At 37.6% G+C, this 13,339-nt stretch overlaps 1 protein-coding gene across 1 annotated transcript in view; it reads left to right on the forward strand.

The window, feature by feature from the left end:
- Positions 1-13,339, forward strand: part of PPP1R13B (protein phosphatase 1 regulatory subunit 13B) — a 100,276-nt gene that overhangs the window by 18,038 nt on the left and 68,899 nt on the right. The window contains 1 exon segment of the mRNA XM_020971147.2: positions 674-821. Coding sequence (XP_020826806.1) covers positions 674-821 — 148 coding nt within the window.

Genomic DNA, 13,339 nt, shown 5'->3' on the forward strand with positions numbered 1-13,339 from the left:
CCTTCAGCCACTGAAATGGTTTTCTTTGAAAACAGGCCTCGTCATGACTCCTCCCACCCTCCCCTCAATAAACTCCAATGGCTTCCTATTGCCTCAGGATCAAACACAAAAGACTGTTTGACCTTCAGGGTCCTTCAAAACCTGGTCCCCTCCTACCTTTCCAGTCTTCTTACCCGCTGTTCTCCAGCAGGTGCTCTTGGATCCAGTGACACTCCGTCTCTCAGCTCCAGGCATTCTCTCTGGCTGTTCCCCGTGCCTGAAATGCTCTCTTCTCTTACTACTGACGTTCCTGGTTTCATTTAAATGCCAACTAAAATCCTGCCTTCTACCGAAGCCTTACCCAACCCCTCTTAATTTTAGGGCCTTCCCTCTTTTAATCATTTCCTTTCTATGTAGCTTGCTTTTATATATTAGTTTGCATGTTGTCTCACGCATGAGATTGTATGCTTCTTGAAGGTAGGGACTGTCTTTTGCCTCTTTTTGTATTCACTATTTAGTACTTTTTGTACCTAGCGCCTAACCCGTAGGTGTTTGAATGTTTATTGATTGATTCAAATTGTTCTCGAAGTTTAATTTTTAATTAATTACTAATACCCTCCAAAGTGATTTCCTGTATGATTTTCAAGTTTCTGTTGAAAAATAGTGGCTTTAACTGAACATTTTTTTCTTACAGATGATATTAACGGTGTTCCTGAGCAACAATGAACAGATTTTAACAGAAGTTCCAATCACACCTGAAACAACATGTCGAGATGTTGTGGAATTTTGCAAAGAACCTGGAGAAGGAAGCTGCCATTTGGCAGAGGTTTGGCGGGGAAATGGTATGTAGGACATTTTTATTTAAAAAAGTATTTTTAAACAGCTATGTGTTTCGTTCATTCATTATTTTATTCATTTATTTCCTTGCCCTTACTTATCATTCAGTGGGGGAAAAAATCTTTGTAACAAATAAGCGGTCAAGCAAATATACTTCCCATATTGACCATGTGCAGAATTCTGCAAATTAGGTGATACTAGTTAGGAGCTGGGCAGCATTCTTCGTCATTGCTCTTCTGGAATTATGGTTGGTCACTGCATTGATCAGAATTCTTAAGTCTTTCAGAATTATTTGTTTTTGTGGTTTTGATATAATTGTTTTACTGGTTTTGCTCACTTTACTCTTTATCAGTTCATACAAGTCTTCCCCAGGTTTCTCTGAAACTCTCTTTTCTTCATTTCTTACAGCACAATAGTGTTTGATTACATTCATATGCCTTAATTTGTTCAGCTATTCTCCAGATTATGGACACTTCCTCAGTTTCCAGTACTTTGCCAACACAAAAAGAGCTGCTATAAACAATTTTGTACAAATACGTCCTTTTCCTCTTTCTTTGATCTGTTTGAGGTATAGGCCTAGTAGTCGTATTGCTGGGTTAAAGGGTATGGGACACAGATTCATAAGCTTCTGGGCATAGTTCCAAATTACTTTCTAGAATGTCTGGACACAGGTCTACCCACAGTATACTAGGGTTTGTTTTCCCCTAGCCTTTCCAACATGTGTCAGTTTCCTTTTTTGTTGACTTTTCCAGTTTTGTATGTATCTAGTGGAACCTCACGTTAACATTTCTTTATTAGTGATTTGGAGCATTCTTTGATTTCTTTCATCAGGCGTGTTCTTCTCTTCTTTCTCTATACTGTTTTTCTTGGTAATCTTGTCAACTTCCATGGATTCAATTATGATCTCTATGTTGATGCTTCTCAAATCTGCTTATCCGGTCTCATCTTTTCTGATGATCTCCAGTCTCACATCTCCAACATCTTAAATTCGGCATGTCCAAAACCGAACTCATAATCTTCCCCCCTCCCCAAGCCTTCCCTTCTTCCTGACTTGCTTATTATTGTTGAGAGCACCGCCATCCTCTCTGTTACCTAGACTCCCAACCTCAGTATCATCTTGCATTCCCTACTCTGTCACTCTTCCCATCGTCCCCAATCCAATCTGTTGCCAACGCCTGCCGATTTTACCTTTGTAACATCTCTTGCACGTCTCCCCCTCTGATATTGTTACCATCCATACAGGCCCTCACTACTTCACGCCTGTACTATTTCCTTGCTGATTGGTCTTCTACTTCAGGTCTTTTTTTACTTCATCCTTCACTCAACTGTCAAACTTATCTTTCTAAAGTGCAGTTCTGAGCACGTTTCTCTCTCCCTCCCTCTCCCATTTTTGGGCAACTAGGTGGCGCAGTGCATAGAGTGCTGGGCCTGAAGTCAGGAAGACTCTTCTTCCTGAGTTCAAATCTGGCCTCAGACACTTACTAGCTGTGTGACCCTGGGCAGATCATTTAATGCTGTTTGCCTCAGTTTCTCATGTATAAAATGAGCTGAAGAAGGAAATGGCAAAGTCTAGTGTGTTTGCTAAGAAAACCCAAATGGGGTCATGAAGAGTCGATCGTGACTGAACAACAACAGCAGTTCCCCATTTAGGAAACTCCACTGGTGCTCGTCATTTGTAGGGTCAATTATAAAATTCTCTGTTTGGTTTTTAAAGCACCGTGTTACCTGGTGCCTTCCTACCTTTTTGACTTTCTTAGACCTTAATCTCTTCTCCATTCTGCAGTCCAGTGACATGGGTTTCCTTTCTCTACTCAGAGAATACCCTCCATATCCAGACTTCAGGCATTTTCAGTGGCTGTCTTCAATGCCTAGAATTCTCTCCTTCCTTAACCCGATCGCCTTATGCCTCAGCTAAAATCTCGCCTTCTGCAAGAAGCCTTTCCTGGTCGTCCTCAAAGCTGGAGCCTTCCCATTGCAGTCATCTCCAGTTTGTCCAGTTTGTATCTTGCTTGTATGTGGTTGTTTTAATGTTGTCTCTCACTTTTCTACATATCCTCAGTGCTTAGCACAGTGCTAGGTGCTTAAAAGTTCGCTTATTGATTTTACTTGAATGAGTAATTTTAAGTAGTAGTATGGTTTTAATTGTATTGGTTTAGCCTACCCATGAGCAGTTACTATTTCTCCAGTTTTTAGGTCTGTCTTTATTTTCTGAAAACAGTATTTTGTAAGTGTATTCATATGGTCCTATGTGTATCTTGGTAGGTAGAGTCCCAAATAGATGTTCTATGGTTGTTTTAAATAGAATTTCTCTATCTCTTCCTGCTGAGTTTTAGTGGTAATATGCAGCAATACTGATATTTTATGTGGGTTTATTTCAGTGTTGTGCTGGCTGTTAACAACTGGCTGTTTGGGGAAAAAATATGTGCAGGACACACTTAATTTTAATCTGCATTATTAACATTTTTCTATCACTTTATTAAGTCTAGACAGTAAATAAAACAATAAATTAAGCCCTGATTATAGTGTTCACAGATGTCCATGGTATAAATACACTGAAAATTTAACAATTAACTCTCCAGTATAAGCTGGCTTCAGCACATTACTGATTTATCTCCTACATCTTTACTGAAATAATTGGTTTTTCATTTGACTGAGTTCTCTCAGTACCTCATGATGTCATCTGCAAAAAGCAGTAGTTTAATTTCTCCTTTGCCTCTGCTTTTTTTTTTTGGTGAAGCAGTTGAGGTTAAGTGACTTGCCCAGGGTCACACAGCTAGTGAGTGTTATGTGTCTGAGGCCGTATTTGAATTCAGGTTCTCCTGACTCCAGGGCTGGCACTCCATCCACTGCGCCACCTAGCTGCCCCTACCTATGCTTATTTTCTATTTCTTTTTCTTATTGTTAAAGGTGACCTTTCTAGGGTTGTGTTAAATAGAAGTAGTGACCATGGTAATCTTTGCTTCACCTTGATCTTATTGTAAAAGGTTCTAGTTTATATTCCCATTCCATGTAGTGCTGGCTCTTAGTTTTAGATATATACTATTTATCTTTGAGGAAAGGTGTACTTGTCAGGGCAGCAAGGTGGTGAAGTGGATAGACCACTGGCCCTGGATTCAGGAGGACCCGAGTTCAAATCCAGCCTCAGACATATAACACTTACTAGCTGTATGACCCTGGGCAAGTCACTTAACCCCATTGCCTAGCCAAAAAAAAAAAAAAGAAAAGAAAAGGTGTACTTGTTACTCTGTTTTCTAGTGTTTTAATAGAAATAGCTATTGTATTTTGTCAAGCTTATTATCTGCTTTGATCTTTTGATATAAACTTGTTTCTGTTGTTCTTGTTGTTAATATAGTTAATTACATTTATAGTTTTCCTAATATTAAAACAATACTGCATTTTTAATATAAATCTAACCTTGGATATAGTCTTGTGATTTATTTACAGTTTTGGCATCAGTGTTCATTAGAGCTGTCAGTCTATCGTTTTCTATGTTTTCACTCTTCCTAATTAAGTTTCAAGACCATATTTGTATCCTAGAATTGAGTTTGGTAGGGTTCCTCTGGCAACTCCTTTTTTGGGGCTCTTTTGTAAATAGTCTCTATAATATTGGGAATTAGTTCTTTGAATATTTGTTGAAACTTGCTTGTAAATCCCTCACTATGGTTCCCAGTTTTTTCTGTCAGTTTATTTGTGGCTTGTTCAGTTTATTTTCTGAGATTGGGTTGTTTAAATTCTCCATTTTTAAAAGTCTTAATTTGAGTGTTTTTACATTTTTATAAGTATGTTTCATTTTGGTTATTTTATTGGCAAATAATTGAGCAAATTAATTTCCAGTAATATCCTTTATTTTTTCAGGTTCTTGTGATTTTCCTGTTTCATTTTTGATACTGGCAATTTTGTTTTCCTCTTTAGGTAGATTAGCTAATAGTTTTATCTATTTTGTTGTTGTTTTTGAATCCAGTTCCTAGTTTGCTTTATTAATTCAGGTTTTTTTCTTTTTTCTTTTCTTTTCTTTTTTTTGTTTTCAGTCTTGTTAATCTCTTTGATTTTCAAGGTTTCTATTTTGGTCTTTAATTGGGGGTTTTAATTTATTGGTTTTCTCATTTTTTTTAGTTGCATACCCAGTTCATTGATCTGTTTTTTATTTTATTGATGAAAGATATACATTTTTCCCATGGACTATTTTGTTTATATCCCAAAATTTTATGTTATTTTTCATTGTTGTCATTGTGTTTAATGAAATTATCTGTCATTTCCATAATTTGTTTTTTGGCCTGCCAGCTCTTTAGATTAAGTTATTTAGTCTCAATGAGGCAACGGCAAAAATGTCCTTAAGTAAAAGAGATAAAAACTACATTTTGCTGAGAGGTATGGTAGACAGTGAATTAATTTCAGTGCCTAATAGATATACTGAATTACATAGCATTTAAAAACTTAAAGAAATAATGAAATGAGGTACAGGGTGAAATAGTTAAAACTATAATTGTGGGGGACTGCAATATACCACTTTCTGAGCTAGACAAAACTAATGAAAAAATAAACAAGAAAGAAATTAAGAACCTGAATAGAATTTAAGAAAAGTTAGATTTGTTAATTCTCTGGCAGTTATTGAATGGGAATTGAAAGGCATATATGCATTTCTAAGGTGTACCTGGCACCATTACAAATACTGACCATGTATAGGGCATAAAACCTTATAAACAAATCTTTTATTGATGACAGTGTAATAAATTTTATGTGTAGTGGAAGATCTTTGAAGAAAGGATTATGAAACCAATTCAGTGATATAAGAACTAATAGATTTATTCTATTTAATGTTTGTTAGAATAAAAATATCTACATTAAAGCCCTACTTCAGTGCTTTATTGTGGCACTGGGTATTTGAAGGCTATGTTAGTGGGCAGGTAAGCTGAAAAGCTTCAAAACCGGACACGGACCAGATGTCCAAAGTGGCTCCTCCCAAGCAGGTTGGGAATGTTTTGGCTACAGTATTTTGTGAGAATAACCTAATTTGGAGGATTTGTAGCCTTTACTAGCAGAGAATGCCTCTACTGTTGCAATTACGGATCTTTAAAGTACTGAAGTAGTATTGACCTGTAGCTAGTATGCTAGTGAATGATGGGGGGAAAATGACAGTTGTCATCCATGAGACAGAAGCTAGGTGTTAATAGCTTTCTTATTTTGAGGTGAACCCACTCTTGGTAAATTTTTTAAAACATGTGTTGTTCTCACTTTAATATAATGGAACCTAGCATAAAAAGTCCTGAAATATTTTTGTACTTCATAAATAAGCTAGAATAAACTGTCATCATTATGGAGCATGTTCATAGGATCAAAGACTTAAATTGCTGTTACTTTTATTTTCTGAACCATAGGCCAGATTTTAAGACCTAAGTGGGTACATAGGTTCTCTTTTTATCAGGCCAATCCATTCAGCAGAAGATTATGCTGTTCCTTGGATACAAATTAGCTCTCCAAGCCCTCATTTTTTTCTGCCTTTCTTTTTCTATCAGTGAAAAATTTCAGTAAATGAACTAAATTGTACATTTGGGAAATCAGTTTCTGTTGTTAATTTTAATGGAATGTATTACACCTTAAAGATGAAAAGTATTTTCTAATTAATTTGACCATAAGTGCCTTCCACAAGCTGCAGAAAGTGATGGTGTAGTTGGAATTTAGGGAATAATTTAAATCATTAGAGTAAATTGAAGGGAGAGGTCGGTAATATGAGCGCAGAAACCTTATCCTAAGGATCTAGAAAGGGGCAGCTAGGTGGCGTAGTGGGTAGAGCACCGGCCCTGGATTCAGGAGGACCTGAGTTCAGATCCGGCCTCAGACATGTAACACTTACTAGCTGTGTGACCCTGGGCAAGTCACTGAACCCCATTGCCTAGCCAAAAAAAAAAAGGATCTAGAATATTCTGCTCAAATTCATTCTTAGATACTTCAATTCAGATTGCCATAAAACTCAAGCTAAAGCTCCTTCCTACTATTATGCTTGATGATCTGTGAGCACAGAAGTTATTTTGGTAGAAAACAAATGCTTCAGTCAATGCTTTCTAAAAATATAAGTTGGGTAAAAGATAATGTATTTTCTGTAGTGCAGCAGACCTAAGACACTGTATTAAGTACTGAATAAATGTTATTTACTGATTCAGCTCTTTCTAGAGATAGACTATTTAAATGCCTTATGTTGTTTCAGGCAGTGTGGTGTCATAAAAAGCTCCCTTAACTGAGTATCAGGACCCCTGTCACTGATTAGCTTTGGGACTTTGGGCAAATAATTTTTACCTCTGTGAGGCTCAGTTTCTTCTGTAAAATGAAGGGTTTGCACTACGTCAGTGTTTCCCAAACTAATTTAGCCTCAGAATAATTATTGTTCTTTTCAATATATTAAGCTCAAATTAGGAAGAGGGCAAAGGAGGAATTTTTAGGAAATGTATGGCACATAGAAGAAGCTAAAGTATTTTCATATCTAAAAATTGCTACTCATATTAAATTATACAGCAGCCACAGTATTTTTATATAATTCATGATCAATATTTTAGATGGAAAATATTGCTGATACCACCTTTTTTTTTTTAAGGCAGTTGGGGTGAAGTGACTCGCCCAGGGTCACATAGCTAGTAAGTGTCTGAGGCCAGATTTGAACTCAGGTCCTCCTGACTCCAGGGCTGGTGCTCTGTGCACTGCCCCTGAACATTGTCTTTCAAATGATGTTTGTACTAGTTGCTATTTTTGGCCTCTTCCAATCTTGCCACTCTGATTTATGTAGTTTATGAGTCTGAGATATTACTTCGTGTTTGTTGGAATGATGTAAGGCTAACAAAATAACTCTTTAGTTTCCAGGATAATCCTTTGAATCATAGGATCATATATTTAAGCTGGAAGGGGCATTAGAGGTCATTTAGTCCAGACCCCATATTTTTATATAAGAAACTGAAGCCTAGAGAGATGGTACTTGCTCAGGGTTATGCTGGTAGCAAGTGGCCAAGAAAGTATTGGGACCCAGGTCTTCTGACTAAGATCGACATACTGCACCATGCATGCTGTTGAACAGTGAATAAAAACTATCTTAAGTGGCTAATGAGCAGCCTTTGCAATTTTACAGGCTGTTTTATACTAATAAAATGTTGGCAATATTAGGTGGCAGATTCAGTGTACAGTGTTTGGAGTTAGAGGAGCTGGGCTTGTATGCCAGCTCTACTAGACTTAGGGAGAGGAAGAATTATTATGTTCTGGAAGTGAAATCAGTTCTAGTTAGAAGTGTCCTTGACCCTTGTCCTGTCGTTTAGAAATGCCTTCCTGTCATTTTTCTGCAAAGTACAGTGTGATATCTCTGCACATTCGTAACCGGAAAGGGGCAGCATATTTCAGAGAGTTGTAATGGTGAGATGGACTACTTTGAAAACTACTGAATATAAATTTTATATCTCACCGCTTCAGACTAAGCTATTGATTTAGCAATGAAGCCATTAGGACCAAGACTTCTGCTCAGAGAGAAGAAAACCAAAAGAGATTACACTTTGCTTGCAGGAAAACTAATTAGGGAAATAGTCTTGAAGGGGCTTTCTAAATGTGATTATATTAGAGGATTACCACAACTATTTACATAACTGTTGTTTCTTCTTCCTTTACCAGGAGGGAATATGAAAGAAGGAAATGAAAGGATATAGTCAGAATCTGTTTTAAATGATGAGGATTGTTAGGAATTCAAACTGTTGCTGTCCCTGTCATTAGTTCTATGAGCCTAAACATAATAAACATAAATAGGAGATTTCAGAATCAGTCTCAGTGAGATGCTCACCCTATATGAGGCACTTGGGAATGGAGGCTGACTGAGGGGAACAGCAGATTCAAGTCTTCCATCTTATTTACCCACTGTTTCTGGGGCTTATCAGTTAGTCAACAAACACTTATTAAGCGCTGTGCCAAGGACTGAGGTTACAAAGAAGGGTAAAAGACTGTCTCTGCTCTTAAGTAATTTACAGTCTGGTGGGAGAGGTAAGACACAAAGAACTTAGGAAAAGGTTTCTTACAAAAGTTGGGATTTTAGCTGAGATGTGAAGGAAGCCAAGAAAGTCAAGAGGCAAAAATGAGGTAGAAAAGAGTTCTAGGGCTGGCTGTGTGTGGGAAGTCAGTGAAAGTGTCTGGAGTTGGGAGGTCAAGTGTCCAGTGTGAGGAATAGCAGATGCTGTCATCGAGGGGATGAACAGTGATAGTGAGCTTTTGTTTCCTGGCTGTTTTTTTTCTTTTTCATATGTAATGGAGTGATATGTCTAGGTTCTTTATAAAGATAGTGCCTCATGATTTCTGAACATCTGGTTTCCAAAGTCAACAGCTTCTAGATGGAACAGTTATAGGTAAAGGAAATGAGTATGGCTTTAAGGGCTGGATCAGTCAGGCTAGTTGGGGGGCATTTTCTTTCTATCTCACTCACAGCCTGGGGGCATATAAATATCGAGCAGAATGGCAATTCTGCCCACAATATTTCAGTTATTATTTCCTTATGATTTGTGTGTATTTGAATCCCTGTAAGTTAAATGTGCATATGAGCTAACTTCCTATTGTATATGAGCAAGATCCTTCATTTCTCTTTTAGGATAAGGTCTTTCCCGGATCTTAGTTTGTCTGAGACAGTACCCATTCAGTGATTAAAGCTAGGTAAGAAATGAGGCAAATGACCTCTTTTACCTAGTTTAAAAATAATAATAATAATAATAATCTGGGAGGGGAAGATTCTCAGGGTTTCTGGCCAAAATAGAAAAATTGCTATTTACATTCACTCTGAGCCATGGAACCCAAACATAATGACCAAAGAAGGCTTGGGCTGGGACCTCCTGTTGGCCCATCAGTGGGAGTTGAGTGATTTAGATTTAAGTCATGATCCTTAAAGAATTCTAGCCTGAAAACTTCAAGATATCTTGTGAGGTTTCAGCAGTCAAAATTTATATTCCTTTAGGCAGAGCACCCCCAGGTAATGATATGATTCCCTATGTGGACAGAGGGAGTGGAGGGAAAAGAAGGAGAGAAGGGCCTCATTTACCTCATCTGGAAGACCCAAGTTCAGTTCTGGTCTCAATTTGCTGTGTGACCTTGAACAAGTCACTTCTGCCTGTCTCATCTGTAAAGTGGGGATAATAATAGTACGTACCTTCCTGAGTTTTTGTGAGGATAAAATAATGTTTTAAAGTGCTTTTTGAACCTTAAAGTGCTATATAAATTCTGGTTGTGATTATTATTATAACAATATTTAAAAAATTTAAAAATCATACAAAGGGCAATGAAAAGCAGGCTGCAAAATGAGTTCTAAAGAAGAGCAGGAGTAAAAGATGCAGTTATTGCATAAAAGCGTGCCCCTTTTATATTCTAAATTTTGATGATTGAGAGGGACAAAGACAAAGAAAAATTTAAGTTTAAGTTAAACCTTAAGTTAAACAGCAAACACTAAGAAATCAGGATACTGACAGAATGACCTTGTTAGAACTGAGACAGCTTTTGTGGCTTATTTGCATTTGACTGATGGGAGTAATTTGGAGTTGATAGCTGGGAACTCTGAACTGTTTTGTGATTATTGGCCATTTGTAAATTGCCTGTTTATGACTTAGCCTGCTGAGATGAGGATTTAGTAATGTACTGGTCAGTCACCATAAGCTAGATTGAGGTTTTTCACTGAGAGGACTTGGCCCTGAATTATGAAGGGTTGGTATAATAAAAGACCTTAGAGCTTTATGGAAGAGAGGTCAGTACCTCCCTGAGTTGTCACCTGCTGCTTGAAGCATTGGCTGGTAAAAGAGAAGCAATACCTCTTTATTCTCCCACCACTAGCGGCCTGGGAGGTGGAAAGCCCTGGAGACCCAGCCAAGGGTGCAGAATTGGAGAGAGAGGGAGAGAATTTGGAAATTAAAAAAGTGGAGAATAAATAATAAATTAGAAAGATATTATATGTAGTCTGGAGGTAAGAACTGCAAGTTAGTTTGGGGGGTTTGTGGTCTAAAGATTGTTTCCTGTAATGTAGCCAAACTAGAATTTCTATGGCCAGACTAAGCCAGGTAGATGACTAAATGCACGAGTAGTAGTAAATATATGAGTTGTATTAAATGTACTACTTAGTTGAATCACACAGCTGGCAGAACCTCGTTCCTTTCTTTTAGGCTCATAGGATTTAAAACTAGATGGGACCTTCAGATTATCTGGTCCAGTGCCTTCATCTTGCAGATGAACAAATCTGTGCTCAAAGATATTAAGTAAATTAACTTGCAAGGATACTTGACTTTTTAATATTTACCTTGTTTCCGTGCCTGGGGAATAGTTTTACTATGTACTCCCAAATGGTTAAGAGAAGGAACTTTTTTTTTTTTGGCCTAATTCATCCTGCTGCCTTTTGCCCATTCCTTAAGAAAGTGAATGGAAAATTTAGAAAGCATAGAGAAATAGGGTCAAGGTTTGGCCGAGGTGATGATCTGTAGCATCTTGTTGATAACTTTTTTTCCCAGAATTAGTTTTTGGTGTTTGGGCTTTTCTCAGAAAGTATCATAATTCTTTCTTTGTTTTACCATCAAGATCCTAGACTATCTGTAATTATTTTTCTTTTAGGATTCCAAATACTTTAGCAGTAATTTTCAGGTGATCAAACTGCTAACAGTCCTCTTTGGCACTATTTTGAGGCACAATTAGCCTTTTAAAAAATCGTATCATTAGTTTTGTATTATCTATACAGGCATTCCATAGGGTTCTTCTTCAGTGGATCTCTGATCTCAGTGCAGAGTACTGTCTTCGTTGGTATAGGTGACAGCCAATCCTGTGTAATCTATATTCTTTATAGATTCCTCAGAGAATCCTTCCCGCATGCTTGGAGGCCTTATTCTAGTTTTTCTTATGTTTCATGGTTGCCAGTGGAGCTCTGAGGTTGTTTTTGGCTGTACTTGCCTCTTTTTCCTACTGTACATTTGATAACCATATGCCATTTCTTGTTTATAAACCATCATTGGAAATTTATCAGTTGTACCCATCAGGCATCTGTTCATTTCTCTTTGGGTTTATTTGCAGTTTTGGTTTCTTAGAGGTTGTGGTATTCTGAAATTTGCAAGCATAGAGCATTATTGGGAGAACATTTGTGTTCTAGCTATTGGAAAAGGTTTACTGAAACAGGCTTATGACTCCCTATAATTTTCTTCATTTAATAATTCTTGCTCATGGTGATGGATAGAGGTGGTAGCTTGAGATTACTGTTAATGTGAAGGAAAAGAAAAATAGTGACGAAAGAAATTTTATCTGTGAAATTTTAAAATTCTCATTACTATTTCAAATATTTGTAAAGGATTTACATAGTGCAGTGTACAATCTTTGTGTCCTGGGCATGTGGAGGCGAACCAACACATAGTTCCTACCTTTAAGGAACTTATAATCTAATGGGGAAGGGGGTAAGACAAAGTCCAAACAGAGATGGAAGAGATTCCTTTTAGCAGAGAAATTTTTCTGGAGAAGCTTATACCTGTGCTGGTCCTTGAAAGAGGGGAAGTATTTGAGCAGATAGAGATATGGGGGGAAGACTTTGTTTGGTATGGAGAGTGGTGTGTCTGAAAGCACAGCAGCAGAGAAGAGCTGGACAAGATTAGAGAATGGCAAGTAGTCCAGACTGGCTAATGAATAGAAAGAAAAGAAAAACAAGCACTTTGTAAGCACCTTATCTGTACCAGGTGCCTGCGCTAAGCCCTTCTCAAATTTAATCTTATTTGATCCTCACAACAACCTTAGGAGGTAGGGACTATTGACCCCCACCAATTAGGAGGGTATTACAGCAGTCTAGGCAAAAAACCTGAACTTAAGAGTCTTTGAAGTTGTAGTAGGTTGAGAGGATGAACTACAGAGAGATTTTCAGGGTAGAATTGACAGGTCGTGGGAACTATATGGACATGGAAGTTTAGTGAAAGAGAAGAGAGAACATGTGTAGGTTTTGAGCTTAGGGGACTGAGGAAATGGTTGAGGAAACTGAGGCAGATAGAAGTGAAGTGACTTGCCCAGAGTCACACAGCTAGTAAGTGTCTGAGACTGGATTTGAACTCAGGTTTTCCAGCTTCCAGGCCCTTCCTGTTACCTACTGCACCATCAGCATTTCATGAGAATTGGTAGTGGGCTTCAGCATTGGTCCTCAGGAATCAATTTCTCTTTGTATTGATGAGTTCTTAAGCTTTTTAATGTTGTTTGTCTTTAATAAGTTGTTATTAATGTATTTATCTGCCTCTGCATCAGTTAATTTGTATATCTTCCCAGTTTTCTTTGAGAGTAATGCTCTATTACATTCATATTCCATAATCTGCTTAGCCATTCCCAAATTGGTGGGCACCCCCTTAGTTTCCAGTTGTTTGCTACTACAAAAAATCTGCTATAAATATTTTCATATAGCTCTTTTTCTTGTCTTTGAGGTGCTTTGGTATATAAGCATAGAAGTGGCATCTCTGTGTCCAAGGGTATGCACAACTTAGTTTCAAGTGACTTTCCAGAGTGGCTAGACCAAGTCATA

This window comes from Phascolarctos cinereus, unplaced genomic scaffold, assembly GCF_003287225.1.
Source record: "Phascolarctos cinereus isolate Bilbo 61053 unplaced genomic scaffold, phaCin_HiC Scaffold_2;HRSCAF=192, whole genome shotgun sequence".
Classification (NCBI taxonomy): Eukaryota; Metazoa; Chordata; class Mammalia; order Diprotodontia; family Phascolarctidae; genus Phascolarctos; species Phascolarctos cinereus.